This window comes from Schistocerca americana, unplaced genomic scaffold (genome assembly GCF_021461395.2).
Source record: "Schistocerca americana isolate TAMUIC-IGC-003095 unplaced genomic scaffold, iqSchAmer2.1 HiC_scaffold_24, whole genome shotgun sequence".
Taxonomy (NCBI): domain Eukaryota; kingdom Metazoa; phylum Arthropoda; class Insecta; order Orthoptera; family Acrididae; genus Schistocerca; species Schistocerca americana.
Genome location: NW_025725950.1, coordinates 4,034,761 through 4,060,358, shown reverse-complemented (window position 1 = coordinate 4,060,358; position 25,598 = coordinate 4,034,761). Strand labels below are relative to the sequence as shown.

The following is a 25,598-nucleotide window of genomic DNA, read 5'->3' as shown; positions in this document are numbered from 1 at the left end:
GAGTGAGGTGGGGCTTTAGAGTGGGGTAGGATGGGGTGGGTTGAGGCAATGTGAGAGATGGAGAGAGATGGGAGGGGTTTGGAGGGAAGCATTTAGTGGCTCGTGGGAGAGTGGGGAGCCATCTGTGGGCTAGCTAGGGGTGCAGGTAGGGGGGTCAGGTGCCAGACAGCTGGGCACTCATAGACTAGGGTGTGACGTGAGATAACACCACACAACTAGCTGATTTGCGAGGGGGGGAGAGAGGGGTGTGTGTGTGTGGGGGGGGGGGGGGGGCTGGGAGTTAACTTGGATTTAGGCCAGGAAGCAAAGGATGTGCTGTAAGTATGGCTACGAAAGTTGAGTATTCTTAAATAAGATCAGCTGGTGCCAATGTATTGGAAAGTAACTGGCACACAAAGTGCAATTGTGGCTCCTTTTTCTTCAAAAGTTTTAAATAGTCTGCAGAGCAAATTGAATTAGGAGGATCAGGCATTTGTGTGGGTCTAGGAAAGTAAATTGTAGAGCCAGATAAAAGGCGCACAAGACAGGAGGGGTACTACTACTCATCACTGCTGTATCGTGCTACTAGTACATGTCAGTGTGAGTGCACCGAGAGTGGTGTTGCCGTACATGCGTCTTTAAATTGGTCACCGACTGATCATTGCAGGCTGGCTGCTGGAGGCCGTCTCTGGGAGCCAAGCGTGCTGTGCGGTCCCTGCCGTGCCATCTGCTGGTGACTCGCACATATATTAGTGTGGAACAGTGCTGACTGACTCTCTGTGTGATTCTAGTTTGTAATGTGCACATCAGTGTTCTGTGTCTTTTTGAGTCCTTAGAGGCATATTGTTCGGAGGTTATTATTAAAGCCATATTTGTGCGACTTGGATCACACTTCAGTATTTATTTATTTATTTATTTCTTGTTCCATAGATCCAGTTAGTGAGTCAATCACAAGGATATGGAACGTGTCAAATTGTACAGGTTTCAATTTAAACTATACAAGGGCAATTCAATGGCAAATTGTACATAGTTTAAGTAAGACATACTATAAATACGGTAACAGATACAGTATCAGCTAGATAACATAACAACCATTTGACAGAAAAAGGAGTTTCAAATAAAGGTTAAAGGCAAGAGCACAAAGTTAAATCAGATATTAGGCCTACAAGAGTAAATACATGTACAGCCAATCTGTTGTTACAAAAAGTGAGCTAATTCCCAAATGCACAATTAAATCAATTGAACTACTTCTAGACACAATAAGTTTAGTGATGGTATACATTTTCTTTCAGGTATTCATCCACAGTATAATAAGATTTCTCTGTCAGGTAATCTTTGAGAACTCGTTTAAATTTTGGCAGTTCTGTATGAACACATTTGATATGTAGTGGTAGAGCATTGAACAGCTTAATGCTGGAGTAGTAAACTCCTTTTTGTACCAGAGTGAGACGTTTCATTTCTAAATGTAGATTGTTTTTGTTTCTGGTGTTATAACCATGGAATTTACTGTTGTCTTGGTAGATGGAATAATTTTTGCACACAAAGGTCAGCAAGGAAAAAATATACTGTGAGGCAGTTGTTAGGATACCTGCAAGAGTGTCTTTGATTAACCCCACACGTTATTCTGATTGCTTTTTTTTTTGGATGGTGAAAACTTGTTTTGCAAGCGGTTGGTTCCCCCAGAATATGATAGCATATGACATCAATGAGTGGAAGTAGCGAAAGTAGGCAACCTTAATAGTGTCAACTTCAGCCACTGAAGAAATTACCCGTAGTGAAAATGTTGCCGAGCTAAGTTTTTTACATAGATGAAGAATGTGAACTGACCAATTACATTTACTGTCTATGTAAGCACCCAGGAATTTTGTTTCTTCAACTTTCTGTATTGGTTGATCTCTACATTTTATGTCAATTTCATTGGGATTACTTTGTGATGTATGGAACCTCATATAATGAGTTTTATCTGCATTGAGTGAGAGACCATTTGAGGAGAAACAATTTAAGATGTCATTAAAAACAGTAGTTGTAGTTTTTTCAAGATCATGATCAGTCAAATCGTCAATTAGAATTGTGGTATCATCGGCAAACAGGGTAAATTTGCTGTTTGTCTCAGAACAAAGAGGAAGATCATTAATAAAGATGAGGAAAATCAGTGGGCCCAAAACGGAGCCTTGAGGCACACCACACGTTATCATGCCCCATTCAGACGAGGCAATTTCTCCAGAAGAGCCATTTAGCATTACAGTCTGCTTCTGATCCTGTAGATATGATTGTAGCCACAAGCCAACAGTACCACCTAAACCATAGTATTCTGCCTTTTTCCAAAGAATTTGGTGGTTTACACAGTCAAAGGCTTTCGTAAGATCGCAAAAAATACCCACTGGAGACATTTTTTTGTTAATGGCTTCCAAAACTTGGTTGCTGAAAGAGAATATTGCCTGTTCAGTACAAAGACCGGCACGAAAACCAAACTGATTTTTGCTTAAGATACTATGGAATTTGCGATGGTCTACAATCCTCCTGTGCATGAGTTTTTCTAGAATTTTCGAGAAGGTAGTTAATAGGGATATTGGGCGATAGTTTGTAACAATGCTTTTATCCCCTTTTTTAAAGAGAGGAATCACTACAGCCAACTTAAGTCTGTCAGGGACAATCCCATCTTGTAGGGATGCATTGTATATGTTGCATAAGGCGGGACTAACAAATTTATAACAGTGTTTCAGTATTTTACTAGAAATATTGTCCACACCAGCAGAATTTTTGTTTTTTAATGATCTAATTACTCTTATGACTTCGCTTACAGTAAATGGAGATAAGGATAACTGTGGGATTCTGTTGCTAATAGCTTTCTGTAGGAGGGACAATGATTCTTCCATAGAACCATTACAGCTTGTCTTCTCTGCTGCTCTCAAAAAGTGGTTATTAAGTATTTCTGCAACCAACTCAGGTTTCTTTATGATACTGTCCCCTGTTTTAATCTCTACCTGAGACATGTTCCCTGTTGTCCTGCCAGTTTCCCTCTTTATTACATTCCTTATAGTTTTAATTTTATTTTCTGAGCTTTCAATTTCTGATTTTATGCACATACTTTTAGATTTATTTATAACCTTCTTGAGAATGCTACAGTAAAGTTTGTAGTGTTGTCATTTCTTTGGATCATTACAAGTCCTGAGAGAACTGTATAACATCCTTTTTGTTCTACAAGATGTTGTTATCCCTGTAGTGATCCAAGACTTCTTGGCATTGCCTATATGACTATTTCTAACTACTTTTTTTGGGAAAGATGGACTCAAATACAGACATGAATTCATTTAAAAATGAATTGTACTTTTTGTTTACATCTGTTTCCCTATCAACTCGGCTCCAGTCTATCTCTTTTAGGCTATCACTGAATTTTTTAAGGCCCTGTTCATTTATTATCCTAAAAGATTTCCAAGAATGCTCGGAACTGTTGCACACACTGATGTAATTGAGCCTAAGCAAGTGACCACCATGATCAGAAAGGCCAAGGATTGGATGTACAGTGATCTCATTCCATGTAGACTTATCTATAAATATATTATCTATCAGACTTTTACTGTTAACAGCAACCCTAGTTGGGAAATCTACTATTGTCATCAGATTATAAGACTCCATTAAATGTACTAAATCAGCTTTACTATTGCTCTCATTTAGGAAATCAACATTAAAGTCACCAGTAATTATCAAGTTCTTGGACTTTGAGTACAGTATGGATAATAAAGAATCTAAGTGCTTAAGAAATACATTCAAATTCCCTGAGGGAGATCTATACAGTGCTAACACTACAGCCGTGAAGTCATTTACAGTAATCTCAACACCACATACTTCAATTTGTTGCTCTATACAATGGCTCTTTAAATCTAATGCATTGTAAAATATGTTGTTTTTTACATAAATTACCACTCCACCTTTTTCCATGATGGTTCTTGAGTAATGCGCTGCCTGACACACAGTATTACTTGGTTAGTACATCACCACAAACATATGGACCGGGACTGTACATGCTTTGACAGTTTGCTACGTCTCTCTCTTCTAGGACTGACATGGTAGCTGCCTTGCATTTCTTAATGACTCTGACCTTGTCAACCACAAACCGAATCTTAGTACAGTCATGATTTCCCTGAAGAGATTACATGACAGCAGAGACTTGTAAAATTGTGTTACCCATTTCTCTAGCCAGTGAAGATTCATTCTATACCTTCAGATACAGTGTCATTTAGGAGTAGAACAGCAAGAAATACGTAGCTCCTCTAACAGTAATGACAGTTTATCACCTCCCAACACTACATGTGCCAATGTTTCAGTGCATTTTTGAATATGTTTGTTAACAGATTCATCAACACAACAAAAATTTACGATCTCAGTAGCATCTTATTTTTTAACTCATACTTTACTATTCATCAGAATCTTCATCGCTGCTCTTTGATTTGTCAGAGCTCCCTGCTGTACTTTGTTTTATTTCATAGTCAGAATTAGTTGAAATACCACCTACCGTATTTACCCAAATCTAAGCCGCACTCAAACCTGAAAAATGAGACTCGAAATAAAGGAAAGAAAAAAAAAAAAAATTCTCGAATCTAAGCCACACCTGAAATTTGAGACTCGAAGTTCAAGGGGAGAGAAAAGTTTTAGGCCGCATCTCCAAATCGAAACAAAGTCGGTCCATTGTAATATGAGACACAATTTAGGTCGAATGAATGACGATACAGCTACAGTAGTTTGGTTCGAGTCGTAAGCTTAGCAGTTAAGCTTTACCAGGTAGCCTTTGCTATGCGTCAGGCGCTCCATCCGTATTTATACTGGTACCCTTCCTTTTTCATGTGCTTCATCTGGTTTGAATCAATCGCTTATTTTGCTTTGATCTGATAAGTGCCGTTTTCCTTGTTATAGGCGTTTATGTCACTCTAAGCTGAAAATGCATTACTGTACTGTGTCATGCATTGTTTGTCGCATTCTGATAGTGCGTGTTTGTGGCCTGTCATCACTCGTGGCATGGCTTGCTTTTGTGCACGCTACCGCTGCCTACAATTTAAAAAAAAAAAAAAAAAAAAAAAGAAGAGAGAGAAATCATCTCATTAGCAAAACAATGGCAAGAGACTACTATTTGTTGTTCCTTACACTGCTGCTTTCTTTGATAACGATCAACAAGAACCAAATAATAGACTGCGTATGATAGAACATGTTCTGAACGAGAGTTAGGTGAAAATTTTTCTCCATTTGAAAATCTTTGAGGCCGCTTCTTTAGTACATCAAATTCTGCACAGAAATTAGAGTCATCTTGGATATAAAAATCTAGTCAGTTGCCGTGCTTCATTTCTGACTGTATCACTATTAGGCATAAGAATAATATGAATATAAACATGACACGATACGTATATTCTTCCGCGTTTGCTGTTGTCTCACTCTAGTTTCGTAGTTTATTAGGCAGACAGGATTTAAATAAGATAGCAGCAAACACGAAAGAATACGTGGCAAAATGTTTATATTCGTATTACTCTTATGATGAAGAGAATACTGCATGTGATTCACATTTCATCAGGTTCCTATTAGCAACCGTCTCTTCTCACAGGTAGGAAAAAATTCAGAACATTGAGTTGGCCATATTGACAAACATCCCAAACAGTCTTGCCGGTCGGATTTTCGTAATACATTGAAGTTCTGCTACATTCGAAGATGAACAATACGGAATTTGTATTTACTTCGTTGGATAATGTATGAAAATTGTCTTCCACCTTTTTTTTTTTAATTTATTTACTGACGCAGAGGTTTTGGCGCCAGTATTTATCTTTGTGCCTACGAAGCATGCCTGTGTAGCGCTACATATATTCCACGGCAGAAATTAGTTGTTTCAGCACCTACTGACATTTTTCAGAACTTCCACTTGCTTTGCACGCGATTCCAAGCCGCATGCGGTTTTTTGGATTACAAAAACCAGAAAAAAAGTGCGGCTTAGATTTGAGTAAATACGGTACATCCTCTCCTTTGGATTCAACTTCTTAAGTATTATATTTCAAGTCAACACCTGCTAATCTGTGAGACCGAAATGATGAGCCATACTACTCTATTTCACTGTACCTGTATGTTTCATTTGTATAACATTTTATTCCATCATAGATGCTGCACTTATAGTTTCATATATGCATTGCAGCAGCAGACACAATAAAAGTAGCAATCAGCAGTGCTTAGTTTGTTGAATGGGTAACAAATATGCCATTGTCCCAGTTCCACATATCCCCAAAATTTGATTCTGCCAAATTCTGTACTCTCTGAAATCGAATGTTTAATCCAAAGATGAAAGTGAACAAGTTTGATGCAGTATTGCTAATATTGTTTATTACTCATCTTGCTGAATGAAGTGCATACCGTATCCTTTCTGAAAGGTTTGGAGAAGTAATGCACATACCAGTTTTCTAAAAACTTACATTGAGATTGTGCTCTCCTTCCTCTTGTACAAATTAGTAGAGCCCTTCAGATTACTCCACAATATGCCTCTTGGCAAGGTGGTAACGACAGTATTATGAAAAGGATAGATTGGCACTCACTGTATAGTGTAGATGTGTTGCTGACAGGGGGGGGGGGGGGGTGGGGGGTGGGGGGGAAAAGGAACACCACCTATTATTAAACACGTAAGCTTTTGGTGCAAACCCCCCCCCCCCCTTTCCCTCACACACACACACACACACACACACACACACACACACACGCACACGCACACACATGTGCGCAAATGCAGATCACACATACATGACCACTGTCTCCGGCTGCTAGGGCCAGACTGGGAGCAACTGTGCATCATGGGAGAAACAACGGTCGGGTGTGTGTGTGTGTGTGTGTGTGTGTGTGTGTGTGTGTGTGTGTTTTTTTTGTCCACTTTGGAAGAAGACTTTCTGATGGAAAGCTTACGTGTTTAGTAGTCTTTTTGTTGTGCTTGTCTGTGACCTAACATCTCCTGTATACAGTGAATAGCAATGTATCTTTTTTATAATATGGTCATTACTCCAGCCTAGATTTCTATTGTTTGTTTCCTTTTAAGACCTTATAAAGACAGTTACTGACAATTTCTTTTTTCTTATTGGAGAAAAGTAAAACCATATGGGGGCCAGACGTAGATTGTAAATGAATATGGAATAGAGTATTTTTATTCTCCCTGTATGCAGTGTCAATAACGTCACCTCACACACTTCATTTCTGGCAGCACCTCCTTCTCAACACATGACTGTCCCCCGCCACCTCACCATAGTCTTCAAGTTATATCCTATAGCACTTCTGGGTGGACAAATAGATGAAGGATGTAGTTTAAAACAGTATAACTAAACTTAAAAGTCAAACTGCCCTTTTATAGAGACTGCCATCATTATTTAAACATACTAAACAACATCAAAACAGTCAAAAGAAATTTTTTTTCAAAAGAGCGGAAAATTGTAGTGAAATTCATGAGAGGATTGTTTTAAATTGTTATATCTTAAATCAATAAGTATGTCAGCATTTCCCAGGATTTTCTGGCTTAATTAAGACTAGGTCATGCCACCACAGTGGTCAGACAGTGGACTTGACTTCCAGAGGACAACGGACCCGAATCCCATCGGGCCATCAAAATTTGGGTTTTCCTTGATTTCCCTAAATGATTTAAGACAAATGCTGGGATGGTTCCTTTGAAAAAGATGACATTCGGCTGAGGAAGCTAATTTCTGTGGCATGTCTGATGACACAGTGCTGGTGGAAGCACGAGTATTTCAGAGCACACCATTCATTGCACATTGTTAAACATAGGGCTCTGCTGCAGACAACCCCTGTATGTTCCCATGTTGACAACACAGTTGAATTACAATTTCTGTGGCTCAGGAGCATTGAGATTGGGCAGTGAATCAATAGAAATGTGTCATCTGGTTGAATCATTCGAGTTTCGCATTACACCTACTTGACGGTTTTGTGCACATACACTGTCAACAGAGTGAATTGGTGCTTGCAAGGTGCACTTTGCTACAGACTTAGGCCAGTGGGAGCAATATTATGCTATGGAGGACATTCACCTGGTCTTCTATGGGTCCTGTGGTAGTAACTGAAGGCTCCATAACAGCTTTGTTCTGTGTGAACGTTATTGTGCACTGTCCGCACCCTGTCCCTAATGAAGGTGACATGTTTCAACAATATGACTTTCAGTGTCACGAGGCCAGAATCAAATTCACCCCTTCTGAATCTGATGGAATACATCTGCGATGCTATCAGATACCAGTTCTGCACCCAGAAACCACTGATCTCCAATTTATGGGAATTACATGACCTGTGCTTAGACATGCGGTGCTGCATAATGCTGGGAACATACCTCACATAATGCTGGGAACATACCTGAAATTTGTTGAACTTGTCCCACACAAAATCACTGCTGTATTGTGTTCCAACAGTGGACAAACACATTATCAAACAGGAGGTCATAGTGTTTTGTCTCATCAGTTTATATATTCAATGCTTGAATGAAAGGTGTGCTCTTTTCCTTTTTTCTGCCATTGCGTGTATGTGTAAAGCAGGATGTTCTACCATTTGGGCTTGTTTATATGATGGCTGTCAGTATTACCACCTGCAGAGATACTAAATGCTCCTTTTGTGAAGACCTTTTATCTTGAGAACACTTTCAACTTTGTTTCACAAATGGCAGCACAGTTTCATGTAATTGTTAAAATAATACTTTCAGCAAAAGATGTGTGCGTTGGAGTGGGGAAAAAGATTGGAGATGTATGTAGTTTAATTTTCATAAATTGTTAAGAAGGTTAACAGCTTGGCATGCTAAGATAAATTCAGACATTCTCTAAAAAGAGAGAAAAAGATTAATTTAACAGAATCAGTGAGGTATACAAAAATAACAACAGACTTGTAGAACCATTATTTTGTAGGTTAGATTAGATTAGATTCAGCTTTTGTTCCAAGACCCAAAACATGAGACGATTCTCATGGGTGAGTAACATGCCAGAAAGTATAACATAAAAAATATAAAACATTTGAATACCCTGATCATTTGTCAGGAGATTGTCAAACTAGGTGAATACAATACAAACTGGAACAGCTAATATTTTCAGAATTGATACGCTGTCAGACTGAAACATTGTTATGCACTATTAATAAATTTATCAAACAAAAAGTACATAATCTTGACTGTTATGACAAAGTGCTCTCAGAACTGAAATCTAACAGACATTCTTATTTAAGCTGGCCTAACAGCCACTGTTAAGATATTCATCTATTGAGTAGGATGAGTTACCTATCAAAAAGTCTTTCAAACTCTGTTTAAACCATGCTTTATCTGATACCAAGTTTTTAATGGTGTCTTTCTTCAACAGATAAATTGTGTTGTAATGCGAGGTTTTAATGAAGATGAAGTGTGCAGTTTTGTGGAGTTAACAAAAGAGAAAAATGTTGATGTAAGATTTATCGAGTACATGCCTTTCAGCGGCAACAAATGGAATGATGGGAAGATGGTCTCATTTAGTGAAATGGTCCAAATAATTAGAAAGCAGTGGCCTAATTTTGATCCTCTGCCCAATGGGCCCAATGATACCTCAAAGGTACGTGCAGTATTACATATGAACATACATTGAAAATAATTTAATGTTTATGACTTACTACCAATCACAATAATACTTCACATCTGCTGGTGGTATGAGAGATGGACTGGTTTAGTTACATATTTCTCATCCCATTCAGTAAGTCTGTCCTGGCCTGGGTTTCTCTGCAGCTTTTCTACAACTCTTCCCATTTCCTAAACCTTGACAATCCTTTTCTTTCTTCCCTTTTCCATCCCCTTATTGTTTCTGCCAGAAGAAGAAGCCACTGGCTCCGAAAGCTTGCACATTTCCATAACTTTAAGGGGAGTTAGAAGCGGAAAACATTCTTTTTCACTTTTTCGGGTTTTTACCTGATTATAAAATTTGCAATTTTCCAAATAAAATGATATGTATATTACTTATAAACTTGCGTGGGAAGTATTTTATTTTATTTTCTAAAATATAATCTACACTAGTTGAAAATGTTAAAATTTTTACACGCATTACTTCAAGACCTAATAAAATCTGTAATTTTTTATATACAGGGTAGTCCATTGATCGTGACCGGGCCATATATCTCACGAAATAAGTGTCAAACGAAAAAACTACAAAGAACGAAATTTGTCTAGCTCGAAGGGGGAAACCAGCTGGCGCAATGGTTGGCCTGCTATAAGGCGCTGCCATAGCTCAAACTGATATCAACTGTGTTTTTTTAAATAGGAACCCCATTTTTTATTGCATATTCATGTAATACGTAAAGAAATGTGAATGTTTTAGTTGGACCACTTTTTTCGCTTTGTGATAGATGGCGCTGTAATAGTCACAAACATATGTCTCATAATTTTAGACGAACAGTTGGTAACAGGAAGGTTTTTTAAATTAAAATACAGAACGTAGGTACATTTGAACATTTTATTTTGGTTGTTCCATATGTGATACATGTACCTTTGTGAACTTATCATTTCTGAGAACGCATGCTGTTACGGCGTGATTACCTGTGAATACCACATTAATGCAATAAATGCTCAAAATGATGTCTGTCAACCTCAATGCCTTTGGCAATACGTGTAACGACATTCCTCTCAACAGTGAGTAGTTCGCCTTCCGTAATGTTCGCACATGCATTGACAATGCACTGACGCATGTTGTCAGGCATTGTCGGTGGATCACGATAGCAAATATCCTTCAACTTTCCCCACAGAAAGAAATCCGGGGACGTCGGATCCGGTGAACGTGCGGGCCATGGTATGGTGCTTTGACAACCAATCCACCTGTCATGAAATATGCTATTCAATACTGCTTCAACCGCACGCAAACTATTTGCCGGACATCCATCATGTTGGAAGTACATCGCCATTCTGTCATGCAGTGAAACATCTAGTAGTAACATTGGTAGAACATTATGCAGGAAATCAGCATACATTGCACCATTTAGATTGCCATCGATAAAATGGGGGCCAATTATCCTTCCTCCCTTAATGCCACACCATACATTAACCTGCCTAGGTCGCTGCTGTTCCACTTGTTGCTGCCATCATAGATTTTCCGTTGCCCAATAGTGCATATTATGGCGGTTTAGGTTACCGCTGTTGGTGAATGATGCCTCATCGCTAAATAGAATGCATGCAAAAAATCTTTCATCGTCCTGTAATTTCTCTTGTGCCCAGTGGCAGAACTGTACATGACGTTTAAAGTCATCGCCATGCAATTCCTGGTGCATAGAAATATGGTACGGGTGCAATCGATGTTGATGTAGCATTCTAAACACCGACGTTTTTGAGATTCCCAATTCTCACGCTTTTTGTCTGCTACTGATGTGTGGATTAGCTGCCCCAGCAGCTAAAACACCTACTAGGGCATCATCATTTGTTGCAGGTCGTGGTTGATGTTTCACATGTGGCTGGACACTTCCTGTTTCCTTAAATAATGTAACTATCCGGCGAATGGTCTGGACACTTCAATGATATCGTCCAGGATACCAAGCAGCATACATAGCACACGCCCCTTGGGCATTTTGATCACAATAGCCATACATCAACACGATATCGACCTTTTCCGCAATTGGTAAATGGTCCATTTTAACACAGGTAATGTATCACGAAGCAAATACCGTCCGCACTGGCGGAATGTTATGTGATACCACATACTTATATGTTTGTGACTATTACAGCAGCTGGCTGGAGTGGCCGAGCAGTGCTAGGCGCTACAGTCTGGAAACGCGCGACCGCTACGGTCGCAGGTTCGATCCTGCCTCGGGCATGGATGTGTGTGATGTCCTTAGGTTAGTTAGATTTAAGTAGTTCTAAGTTCTAGGGGACTGATGACCTCAGAAGTTAAGTCCCATAGTGCTCAGAGCCATTTGAACCATTTTTGACTATTACAGCCCCATCTATCACAAAGCGAAAAAAGTGGTCCAGCTAAAACATTCATATTTCTTTATGTACTACATGAATATGTAATAAAAATGGGGGTTCCTATTTTAAAAAAATGCAGTTGATATGAGTTTGACCCATGGCAGTGCCATCTACCAGGCCAACCATAGCGCCATCTGGTTTCTCCCTTCAAGCTAGACGAATTTCGTTCTTTGTAGTTTTTTCATTTGATGCTTATTATGTGAGATATTTGGCCCGGTCACTATCAATGGACCACCCTGTAGAAAGCTGTGGATTGCTGTGTTATAAAGGTTAAATTATGTGTTTGTATTGGTAGCACTGTCAAAAATAGTATCGTATCTTTTCATAGTATAAACATGCTTTGTACATCGAAGTGCTAACATTTTTCTGAGGAATAGTGACGAATAGACTGGTAAATCTCTCAAAAAGTATGACTCCAAAATGAAGTGTTTTTAAGAAATGTGGGTTTCATGGTAATAAATTTTTGAATAAAGAGAAACATTGTGTTCAGCATGTGGTGTGTGAAGTTACAGACAATGAAATACTCGCAAACTCATGAGTATCTAGAGAAACACCCATTAGTGCTTCGAAGATTAAAATAAAACATAGTGATAACACAGTTATCTCAAAACAAAACTCATGTAAATGGTAGGTTAGGTTATATTCTGATACATCTACACATCGTAACAGGGGTGTTATGTGAATGTGTGTGCTGTATGTATGTGGAGGGCCAGTTAGTTTACATGAAGACATTGAGGTATCAAATGGACTAGCCAGGAAACTTATCATTAATTCTGCCAGTTGTAAATATACTCATTCATTTTGGAGTTCTGATAAGTGTAAAGATAATTATTTTGAAATAAATGTTAGGTGGTTTTATGGATTGAGAGCTATTGGCAAAGGACACACTGCAGCAGAAACAATGTGTGTCGTGATGTATATGCCACGCCCACTTTGTAAAATGGACAAGTATGCAGGATTTATTGGAGCTGCTGTGAAATCCACTGCATGTGAGTCAATTAAGGGTGCTGCAAATGAAGCTGCTGAAATAAACGATGGTATGATTGACATATCAGTAGCTTTTGGGGCACTTGGTAGAAGCGCAGCTGAAGTTCTAAGAATTCTGTTGCTACAGTGACCAGTGGTGGATACTGGAAAGCTAATAGATTTCCAGATTTTAACCAAACATTCTTATAAGTATAAATCAGGGAATGAAGAAGGGCATATCTGTGACAGAAATTATGAAGGACAACTAGTCGTACGGAGGCCTGTGCAGCTGTTGAAATTTATAATCGATCTGTAAACTAAAGGGGAGTGTGTTACACTAAGTTCTTAGGTTGTGCAGACTCAAATGCATATAACAGTGTAGTAGCCACTCAGCCTTATGGTGAGAAGCTTATCACAGAACTGGAATGTGTTGGTCATGCCCTCCTGGATCTGGTTCATGGTGCAATTACCGCAATGCCCAGTACTCAAACAGGTCATACAGCCATAAACATTATATCCCAGCAGCAGTTGTTTATATCATAAAACCTGTTTACAGAGACCTGGCAATCCTGAATTACTGAAGAAGTGTCTGCATTGTCAGACTCAAAATCCCAATGAGTCGTTCAATAATCTTATAGCGTCAGTGTCGTCGTAACTGCTGTCTGCGTCACGTCTGCTGTGCAGCGAACTATGCTGATTTAAGTATTAACCCTATTTTTCTTACTTGTAACTTCTTCTTCCGTGTGTTTTTGCTTTTAGGAAGCTTTAATTGTCGAGTGCTAGTAATAGTGTTCCATAGATTTTGTGTTTGTTTTGAATACAGTCAGAGAAAGTCCGTTTAGTCAGCCATAGTACCAGTAGTGCTAGTGTTTGTTTTCAATACAGTCCAGAGACAGGTAGTGCTATTTTCATTGTTTTCTACAGGAAGTGTCTAGTAACCACAGTTTAGTCAACTATCAGCCGCCTTTAGTGAATTAGCAGTCTAGTTATAAGTTGATTAACTCTCTACAGTAAATTGATTTCTTAAGATGGATAGGATGTGAGACTGCTGTGTATGGACACAGGAGGAGCTGGCCACTGTTCGCAAACAGCTGAACGTGTTGATGGCCGCGGTTAGCCGTCTTCAGGCAGTGGTGAGTCTGGTGCGTTGCATGGTACACCCCAGGTGTTACATGCTTCACCCACTGACCCTGCTGTCGACACATCTTTGCGGATACCGGGCGCGGTTGTGCCACCCTCTTCCCAAGGGGAGTGGCGGGTTCAGCGGCATTCGCGGAGCACAAGGTGGAGGGTCAGTGTGGAGGCTGGCCGTGTGGCATCGCCCGTTCTGCCTGTGAGTGGACATGTGGCCACTCCTTCAGCAAGGTCCGAGCAGGCACATGGGGGGAGGGGTTTATTAGTTATTGGGAGCTCCAACGTTAGGCGGGTGATGGAGCCGCTTAGGGAAATGGCGGAAAGGTCGGGGAAGAAGGTCAGTGTTCACTCTGTCTGCTTGCCGGGGGTCTCATCCGAGATGTGGAGGAGACCGCGCCGGCAGTGATAGAGAGCACTGGGTGCACCCGACTGCAAATTGTTGCTCATGTCGGCACCAATGACTCCTGCCGTCTGGGTTCAGAGGTCATCCTCAGTTCGTTCAGGCGGTTAGCGGAGTTGGTGAAGGCGGAAAGCCTCGCGGGGTGGAATCTGAGCTAGCTATTTGTAGTATCGTTCCCAGAACCGATAGTGATCCTCTGGTTTGGAGCCGAGTGGAAGGCTTAAACCAGGGACTCAGACGATTCTACGGAGATCTGGGGTGCAAATTTCTCGACCTCCGCTATCGGGTGGAGAAATGTAGGGTCCCCCTGAATAGGTCACGCATGCACTACATGCAGGAAGTGGCTACAAGGGTAGCGGAGTATATGTGGAGTGCACATGTGGGTTTTTTAGGTTAGAGAATTCCCTCCCTAGGCCCGACAAGACACCTCCTGAGATGCGGCAAGGTAAGAGTAGACAAAATGCAACAGGGAATAACAATATTAATGTGCTAATAGTAAACTGCAGGAGCGTCTATAGAAAGGTCCCAGAACTGCTCTCATTAATAAGCGGTCACAATGCCCACATAGTACTAGGGACAGAAAGTTGGCTGAAACCAGATGTAAACAGTAATGAAATTCTAAACTCAGATTGGAGTGTATACCGCAGAGACAGGCTGGACAGTGAAGGGGGAGGCATGTTTAAAGCAATAAGAAGTGCAATAGTATCGAAGGAAATTGACGGAGATCCGAAATGTGAAATAATTTGGGTGAAGGTCACGGTTAAAGCAGGCTCAGACATGGTAATGGGATGTCTCTATAGGCCCCCTGGCTCAGCAGCTGTTGTGGCTGAGCACCTGAAGGATAATTTGGAAAATATTTCGAGTAGATTTGCCCAACATGTTATAGTTCTGGGTGGAGATTTTAATTTGCCAGATATAGACTGGGAGACTCAAACTTTCATAACGGGTGGCAGGGACAAAGAATCCAGTGAAATTTTTTAAGAGCTTTATCTGAAAACTACCTTGAGCAGTTAAACAGAGAACCGACTCGTGGCGATAACATATTAGACCTTCTAGTGACAAACAGACCTGAACTATTTGAAACAGTTAACGCAGAACAGGGAATCAGTGATCATAAAACGGTTACTGCATCGATGATTTCAGCCGTAAATAGAAATATTAAAAAAGGTACGAAGATTTTTCTGGTTAGCAAAAGTGACAAAAATCAGATTTCAGAGTACCTGACGGCTCAACACAAAAGTTTTGTTTTAAGTACAGATAGTGTTGAGGATCAGTGGACAAAGTTCAAAACCATCGTACAATATGCGTCAGATGAGTATGTGCCAAGCAAGATCGTAAGAGATGGAAAAGAGCCAGCGTGGTACAACAACCAAGTTAGAAAACTGCTGCGGAAGCAAAGGGAACTTCACAGCAAACATAAACATAGCCAACACCTTGCAGACAAACAAAAATTACGCGAAGCGAAATGTAATGTGAGGAGGGCCATGCGAGAGGCGTTAAATGAATTCGAAAGTAAAGTTCTATGTACTGACTTGGCAGAAAATCCTAAGAAATTTTGCTCCTATGTCAAAGCGGTAGGTGAATCAGAACAAAATGTCCAGACACTCCGTGACCAAAAAGGTACTGAAACAGAGGATGATGGACTAAAGGCCGAAATACTAAATGTCTTTTTCCAAAGCTGTTTCACAGAGGAAGACTGCACTGTAGTTCCTTCTCTAGATTGTCGCACAGATGACAAAATGGTAGATATTGAAATAGATGACAGAGGGATAGAGAAACAATTAAAATCACTCAAAAGAGGAAAGGCCGCTGGACCTGATGGGATACCAGTTCAATATTACACAGAGTATGCGAAGGAACTTGGCCCCCATTATTGCAGCAGTGTACCGTAGGCCTCTACAAGATCGTAGCGTTCCAAAGAATTGGAAAAGGGCACAGGTCATCCCCGTTTTCAAGAAGGGATGTCGAACATATGTGCAGAACTATATACCTATATCTCTAACGTCGATCAGTTGTAGAATTTTAGAACATGTATTATGTTCGAGTATTATGACTTTTCTGTAAACTAGAAATCTACTCTGTAGGAATCAGCATGGGTTTCGAAAAAGACGATCGTGTGAAACCCAGCTCGCGCTATTCGTCCACGAGACTCAGAGGGCCTTAGACACGGGTTCCCAGGTAGATGCTGTGTTTCTTGACTTCCGCAAGGCATTCGATACAGTTCCCCACAATCGTTTAATGAACAATTTAAGAGCATATGGACTGTCAGACCAATTATGTGATTGGATTGAAGAGTTGCTAGATAACAGAATGCAGCATGTCATTCTCAATGGAGAGAAGTCTTCCGAAGTAAGAGTAATTTCAGGTGTACTGCAGGGGAGTGTCGTAGGACTGTTGCTATTCACAATATACATAAATGACATTGTGAATGAAATCGGAAGTTCACTGAGGCTTTTTGCGGATGATGCTGTGGTATATCAAGAGGTTGCAACAATGGTAAATTGTACTGAAATGCAGGATGATCTGCAGCGAATTGATGCATGGTGCAGGGAATGGCAATTGAATCTCAATGTAGACAAGTGTAATGTGCTGCGAATACATAGAAAGAAAGATCCCATATCATTTAGCTACAATATAACAGGTCAGCAATTGGAAGCAGTTAATTCCATAAATTATCTGGGAGTATGCATTAGGAGTGATTTAAAATGGAATGATCATATAAAGTTGATCGTCGGTAAATCAGATGCCAGACTGAGGTTCATTGGAAGAATCCTAAGGAAATGCAATCCGAAAACAAAGGAATTAGGTTACAGTACACTTGTTCGCTCACTGTTTGAATACTGCTCAGCAGTGTGGGATCCGTACCAGATAGGGTTGATAGAAGAGATAGAGAAGATCCAACAAAGAGCAGCATGCTTCGTTATAGGATCATTTAGTAATCATGAAAGCATTACGGAGATGTTAGATAAACTCCAGTGGAAGACTCTGCGGGAGAGACGCTCAGTAGCTCTGTACGGGCTTTTGTTGAAGTTTCGAGAACATACCTTCACCGAGGAGTCAAGCAGTATATTGCTCCCTCCTACGTATATCTCGCGAAGAGACGATGAGAATAAAATGAGAGAGATTAGAGCCCGCACATAGGCATACCAACAATCCTTCTTTCCACGAACAATACGAGACTGGAATAGAAGGGAGAACTAATAGAGGTACTCAAGGTAGCCTACACCGTCAGGTGGCTTGAGGAGTATGGATGTAGATGTAGATGTAGACCAAAAAATGTTTTTCTTGTAATGAAGACACTAAAGTGGGGGTCAGTCATGCTGTTATTGCTTTTAATGATGGCAACATTGGTAGCGTGAAAGTGCTACAACATATGGGAATTAATTCTGGAGCAAACTGCATCAGAGAATTTGAATGGATGGACAAGGTTTGCAATGGTAAAGCACTGTATGCAGCACAGTTGGCCACTACAGAGTCCAGAAAGAAGAAAACAAGAAAAAACTTAAAAAAGGTCAAGAGGATGATATACAGTATGGTGCAGGGTGCTTCTGAGTGACTAAAAATAAAATGTTAAGCATATATTGAGTTACAGTCTATTAAAACTTTAAAAACTCTTCTTGAAAATTTAGATTTTCTCTTGCATTTTCCCTAAATCTCAGAAACTACTTCGAGTAGCGAATTAAAATTTTCAGGGAGTAATAACATACGTATTCTGAGTCTTCTGAACTAAAAGAAGAACATAATATTATGCATAAATAAAATTATTTAGAATAACATACAAAAAAGTACACAAAATTTTAACTGTGTAATTAAAAAATTGCATTTCCAAAAGCAGTGGCTGAAATGCAATTATTGTAAGACTCAGAACATATAGTTTAATGTCCTGTAAAAGTTTCTTGTCAATGGCTACAGTTGTTCCTGAAATACGGGGAAGTTAAGTCACCAAATTTAACATTGTCAGGATAGGGCGTTCAAACTCCCCTTAATGCACATTTTCTCCTTCCTCCACTTGGTGAGCAACACATTTATAGTATTTACACAACAGCAGTAGCTATTTTCTTCCAATTTCTTTTTGCAGGCATACCATGTCCCGGGCTTCAAGGGACGTGTGGGATTTATAACCTCAATGAGTGAACACTTCTGTGGCACGTGCAACCGTTTACAGATAACAGCTGATGGCAGTTTGGAGGTGTGTCTCTTTGGGTATTCAGAGATATCTCTCAGGTGAGTGATGAAACATAGAATAATCATGTCCAAGTGAAAATTCATGCGAGGAAACCATAAAATTACTAGAAGACTGACAGAGTGATCAGTATTTTACCTTCAGGAGGTGAAATTCCAAAACTTCTTATAGACACATTCGTTCCTCTTGTCCTCACATTAGTCACGGAGTCCGAGTGACCTTTGAGACCTTCAGAAACTTATCCCTCTTTCCTCTCTCATGAAGGAACTGATATTTCCAAATGCTGAGTATAGAATAATACTTTCAAACTGTTTGCCATGCACATTAGGTATGTGGTTGGTATATGGAAGAGATAAACTGCAGTTAAATCCAGCAGGTATGAAATGAGTAATCTTTTCTTGAAGTTTTCAGCTTGCACCCTCCTCCCTCCCAGACATACAAACCAGATACCTCTAGCTAAATAATTTGTGAGTATATATAATTTGCCTCTGTCAGCATCATGTTACACTAACCTATTTGTGAGATTAAATTAAAGGAAAGTAATCAGAACTGGAAATTATGTAAAGACATTTTTGGCTATGTCCCTGTGTTGTATTAAAGTTAACACAGTATTTCTGTCCATGTGATGGTAACTATGATTCGCCAGCCACCGTTGCCGAGCGGTTCTAGGTGCTTCAGTCCAGAACTGCGCGACTGCTACGGTCGCAGGTTTGAATCCTGCCTTGGCTCAGATGTTAAGTCCCATAGTGCCCAGAGCCATTTCAACTGTGATTCATGATTATCAGAGTCTATATGTTCCAAATAAAAATTGGAACTTCATGTGTATAAATGTACAAATTATTAGACAATGGGACCAACAACTGACACTTTTAAATTGATGACTAGACTAAGACTTGGCGATAAGTTTGTTTCAGGACATGGTAAGGGGGGTGAGGGGTGGGAAGAATCAGCTCTCTCTTTGTGAGCATACCAGAAATCCTTTATCAACTGAAGGTAAAATAAGATATAAAAATACAGGGTCAAACAATTAATTTAAGTATCTTAAAAACCAAATGACTAATAAAATTGGAAGCTAAGAAAAGTAAGTTCATAGTAAGTAGGGTGAAACACAGGGGGCTGCAACATATTGCCATTGTTGTTTGACTTGTCTATCAAAGAAAAAAGAAATGGATCAAAACAAAATAAAAGTGAGAATGGAAATGTATCAGAAGCAAATAGGAGTAAGCAAGGAACATATTCTTTAATTAAAAAAAAGAAAAAAGACATGTGAGGCAGATGTTCCTACAATTTTATGTTCAAAGCACAGCAGCCTGTGAAAGCAAAATATTTATGACATTGAAAAAAGAAAATCAGTGAGTGAAAAGTGTGTGTAGGTGAATTGTGGTGAAAGACTGGATATTGGAACTTCTGTTATGCTGCCCAGTATTAGTTGACTTGGTAGTAAAGGAGCAAGTTTGCAAGGGCGGATAACTGTTTGGCTACGTAAAATAGAGTGGGAGTATGGAAAAGCTAGTCCAAGATAGGATGAAAAAGATAACAGCAACTTAAAAAATGAACCCCATTCCCATCTAGTGAATGCAGTGGTTGACAATATCTTGTGACATTCACCTATAAGGCTCAAACAATAATTGCTAAATAAAAATACAAAATGTTGACAAGACTGTATCTAAGCTGTCACTCTCTTTTGAAACAAGGGTGTTTAAACCAACAAACACGCAGGAAAGCAGGGACAACTCACAGACTAGAGAAGGATGAGCAGTATCATTGAAGGAGTGAGCATGAACCGTGTGGAATATGTGTGGTACAAGTAAAAAAAAAAAAAAAAAAAAAAAAAAAAAAAAAAAAAAAAAAAAAAAAAAAAGTAATGATAGTAAAATTCCAATCCCGGGAGCGGAAAGACTTACCTTAGGGGGAAAAAGGACAGGTATACACTCGCACACACGCACATATCCATCCACACATACAGACACAAGCAGATATATATATGTCTGCTTGTGTCTTTATGTGTGGATGGGTATGTGCGTGTGTGCGAGTGTATACCTGTCCTTTTTTCCCCTTAAGGTAAGTCTTTCCACTCCCGGGATTGGAATGACTCCTTACCCTCTCCCTTAAAACCCACTTCCTTTCGTCTTCCCCTCTCCTTCCCTCTTTCCTGATGAGGCAACAGTTTGTTGCGAAAGCTTGAATTTTGTGTGTATGTTTGTGTTTGTTTGTGTGTCTATCGACCTGCCAGCGCTTTCGTTCGGTAAGTCACCTCATCTTTATTTTTATATATAGAAGTTTATTATTTTATTTACCGGTCTTGCAGTTTCCTTGATTTCTTGCAAAGTACAGTACAATGAAAACCTACCATATTGCATAACAAGTAGATGAGTATAAACTTCAGAATAGCATCATCGCCATTAAATGACCTATGTTTTCTTTACTAACAAGAGAAGGGACAGAAGCAATAAACACAAAATCAGAACTGCTTTTGCTTGATTACAGCAGGGACAATAATTTTTAACATCTACATTTACAACAGATCATATTTACAAAATGTTTTCGAAATTTGCTCTGTTTACTCAAATGAAAGTATTGCACTGCTCAATCATTCATTTACACTCAACCCCGACTGCTGCACATGCTGTGGGGTGTGTCATCTGGTTATGTCATATGTTCAGTGTTTCTCACCAATTTTTGGGGTATTTTGAAATGTACAAAAAGGAAAATGCAGAAAGTTATCACATTTTGCTGCACATTACCTGCGTCACAGAAAAATAGTGTATACAAATCTTCTCAGATTTGCCACTGAATAACTTTGTCCAAGCCTCACAATATTTCACCAACACAACTGTTCGTCATCTTCAGGTAGTGGTGGGTCCTGTCATCACTGCTGCAAGATGTGGCTGGTGATATTCGCACAGCAGAATTGAAATTTGTCAGGCTAGAAGCAGGAGTACGAATGTGTGGACAGGCACTCCCAGTTGGATGGAAATGCCATTCATAGTAGCCTTCTGCTTATGTGTTGTGGGCAATGACTGCACTTCTGGACACTCGTGTGGTTAAGAGCTGAATTAACTCTCTGCAAGGTACTGCATCAGGTCATACATCGGAGGATCTGGTTTCTACTGTTTTAATTTCATGGCAGTCAGTGCTGGATTCTGGGCAGTGCTTAGTCAAAATTCCATATTCCTGTTGGTAAGATTGCCCACCGTATGGATACATGCCTCATTCTTAAAAACACAGTCCTAGAGTGATGATGCTGAGGATACAATTTCAGTCCTCTTGGGAAACGTGTGGTGCCCTGTATTCAGGCAGTGCTCTGCTACCATTAATTTACTGGGTGGCATTTTTGTCAGCGCTGTTGAACACAGTGTTCTTGCACAATGTGAGGTGTCTGCCCTATATAAGGTTTCCCATAATGGCATCAGATCTTATATATGATCTGTGTTTTCTAAGGTCAAAATTGTCTTTAACTGAACACAAACGATTCCTTAGTTTTGCTGGTAGACGAAAAACACACTTGATTCTGTTTCTCTTAGCGATTCTTTTAATTTTGAAAACATGCCACTGAAATATGGCAAGAAAGCCATTTGCAGTGCTTGTCTAAGTATCTTCATTTACATCCCTACACTGAACTTGCTTTGCTCAGAACACATTGCAAATCTGTTTACAAGAATAAACATTCTGCTGGAACACTGTTCTTAGGTGTTACAGTTCACCAGGCAGACTGTCGGTATCTGAAATCACGTGTGCTCTATGTGCCAGGGAGTGTAAGACACTACCACATTGTGCAGGGTGACGGCAACTTTTGGACCTCAAATATAACTCTGCGTGTATCAGTTTGCAGTAGAGACTAAGCCCCAGTGCTATGTCAGCTTTTCTTCTAACCGTGACATCCAGGAATGGTAAGCTGCTATCTTTTTGTACTTCCACAGTGAACTGAATATTCAGATGGAGCGAGTGCAAATGCTGCAGGGACATAGGTAGTGTCTGTATTATGTGGGCCACACCACAAATGTCTCTTCAGCATTCTGCCAGAAGGAGGAATGTTGGATATTTACTAAGGGAAATAGAGGATCTCCCATGGGAACACTGTCCACTTGATTAAAGTAGTTGGTGTTACATAAGAAATAGGATGAGGTATGCACATGTTTAAACAGCATCACAATTTCTTTCTCAAACTTGCTGCTAATAACCTCTAATGAGGGCTGCAGGGGCACTTTTGTAAGTAATGATATAACATTTGAGCTAACTAAAAGATCTGAAAGTTCTAGTTTAAGCATCTTCAGGTATTCTATGAAATCCTCTGAATTCTAAATATGATGGTCATAGTCATCCACATGATAAATTTCAAAGCTGTCACGTGGAAATTGCCAGTTGCATCTTGCAGCAGTGATGGTGGAAATCACCACCACCTGAAGATGCCAAAACGTTGTGTCACTGAAATATTGAGGGAGGGACTTGCATAATGTTATCTGGTGGGGAACCCAAAGTGTTTTTGCAACAGATCTATTAGGCAAGCCTGAAAAGTCACATATACTCCAAGCAGTAAGTACCTGTTATAAAATGGTCACATTAGTGAGCTTGGCAATTAATTAAGAGTTTATCAATAAATTTGGCTTCATTTTGCAAGAAATTGTGCTGTGTTCCAGTACTCCCTCTTCAACAAAACTAATGTCAGTTTCTGCTCCACCTCTTCAGCCCGAGATCCTATGTATACTCTTGAGCATTTGTGTAAGATACCTGTTTATTTATAAAAATAAAAGTAACTTCTATCATGACTTTCCCATTCTTGTCCAGTGGGTTTGTTATCCTGCTGTTGCCTACTGCAGACTACAAGATTACTGTTGAAGATTTCTGCAAAGTTTTTCTTCCTTTTTAGTGTACCAACATTTCACTGTGTGGTAATTGCCTGGTACTGTTTAACGGGTGTTTTAACTGTTGTTTCAGAGATGCAATACGAAGCAAATGCAGTGAGGATGACTTGCTTTCCATGATTGGGGCAGCAGTGAGAAGAAAGAAGAAACAACATGGAGGTAAGATACATTACAGCAAATGTAACTCTGTAGATAGAAAGAAAATTTCTGCTTAACAAGTCATAGCAAACATAAGAGCAAAATAGAATGAAAAGCAACAGTGATAGAACCTGTGTTTTTTGTGTAAACTTGAATTTAATTTTTTATTTAGTATTCATTCTGATTAATGCCCATTGGTCAACAGTATATTTCAGCCCTAGAATTTGGTTCTGCAAGGTCCACCAGATAACCATATATGGCTGTTGTAACTCCTTTATTGGACTTCAGAAGTTTTCCAGCAACAAATCTTTTTTTTTTTCTTTCTTTCTTTCTTTTTTTTTCTTTTTTAAAAAAAAGCTAAAATGCAGAAAACATCATAAAGCAAACACTCACAGAAAAGCATCAGTGTCCTTGAAACAATGGAAACTCCAGTAGGAATATCAACAATGTTGGAAAAGACAGATTACTACTTACTGATGAAGGCTGTGGCTGAAAGCTTTATGTAAGTGTCTTTTAATTCTTCCCATCTGCAGCCTAAGGTATCTTCTTTATGGTAAGTAACAGTCTGTCTTTTCCTTCATTATTCATTAGTGTTCTTTTTTTTTATTGCTGTTTAGCAAGCATCGTGTGGTATATAAGGGATGTGAATAGCGTCAGATGTTGAATCATCACTCTGGAGGATATGAAGGTGCTGCATATTGGTGTGAGACAGCATTATCTGATGAGAGTTTGAAAGAAACCTCATTGTGGATGTCCATTTGGTCCCCTGGTTAAACCTTGCAACATCTGTATTTTTGGAGTATTTGGATCTGACAGTGGCCTGATGTTGGAAAGTAAGGGCTTACTCATCATCAATGTTCCAGTTGACTACATCAGACCACTACAAGGGAGCATCACTGTGTAGTGTACTGAGTACATTGTAACCTGTTCACGTCTGTGACTGCCATCTGAGAACAAGTACAGTAAACTCTTGTGCAGCTACACTTTTGGCTAGCTAGATTGACACTTGACAAGTTTCAATTTGCGTGCACCTGGAGCCAAGCATTTGCTGGTGTTTTTTGGCAATCTACTGCTAATCAGTGCACTGGTGCGTGTCAAAAGTCCAAGTATCGTCAATTCGTGCGTGTGTTGGTTGAAGCTCTAGTGCGTTTCTTATTCGTATTGCATGGTTTCATGCCACTGCCATCTATTGGAACTCCTTGGAAGTACAGTACATACAGTATTGTTCTATGGAGCGCAACGTACGCCTGTCGAAACTGACAATTAGAGTGCGCCGCCTAACTCTTTCCACTTGTTGTCGGTACATCAAAGCTGAGTGTTTAACAGTGAACGTACAACACCCTGTTGTGTTGCCACGTGGGCTTGGGTAGAACAGAGGAAATGGCATAGATGTATCGAATGCTTTCATTTGATGGCTGCCACAGCCTGGTTTCAAAAATCAAAAGTTTGTCTACGGCATCTCGAGTGTTGTCAAGTTGTGCATTTGTGTGTGTCTGATTTGAGGTTTTGTGCTCCCACTATGTGCCTTAAAGTGTCCAGAGATAAAAGGGGCCAAAAACCATAAAGGACTCAGTCGAGTGTCTGTAAAAAGAACACTGAACGTGACTAAGGGCACATAACATAAAATGAATGTGATCTTGTTGGAAAAAGAGCATCACACTTTGCAGAGAATTGATGCTGGTGAGCCACCCACAAAAGTTGCTGCAGAGTAGGAGTACAATTACTGATCGGAAGACAAATCGATCAGGAATTGAAAAATTTTTGTTCCATCCAAGCATTGGGCAGCGCAGTGAAATCTTGAAAAACAATGAGAAAAGGTGCACATCCTCAGTTAGAAGAGGCATTATTTTTGTGGCACGAATAAATAAGAGCCAAAGGTGTGTCAGTTTCAGGTCCTCTAATTTGTCAAAATGAGCTAATGAGCTGATAGAAGGAAAGAAGCAAGAATTCCTCGGAAGTAATGGC

The 25,598-nt window shown here is 39.7% G+C and overlaps 1 protein-coding gene across 1 annotated transcript in view; it reads left to right on the top strand.

The window, feature by feature from the left end:
• Positions 1–25,598, top strand: part of LOC124575367 (molybdenum cofactor biosynthesis protein 1-like) — a 73,176-nt gene that overhangs the window by 18,909 nt on the left and 28,669 nt on the right. The window contains exons 4-6 of the mRNA XM_047131172.1: positions 9,333–9,557; positions 18,529–18,674; positions 23,569–23,654. Of these exons, the coding sequence (XP_046987128.1) occupies positions 9,333–9,557; positions 18,529–18,674; positions 23,569–23,654 (457 nt within the window). The remainder of the gene's footprint in view (positions 1–9,332; positions 9,558–18,528; positions 18,675–23,568; positions 23,655–25,598) is intronic.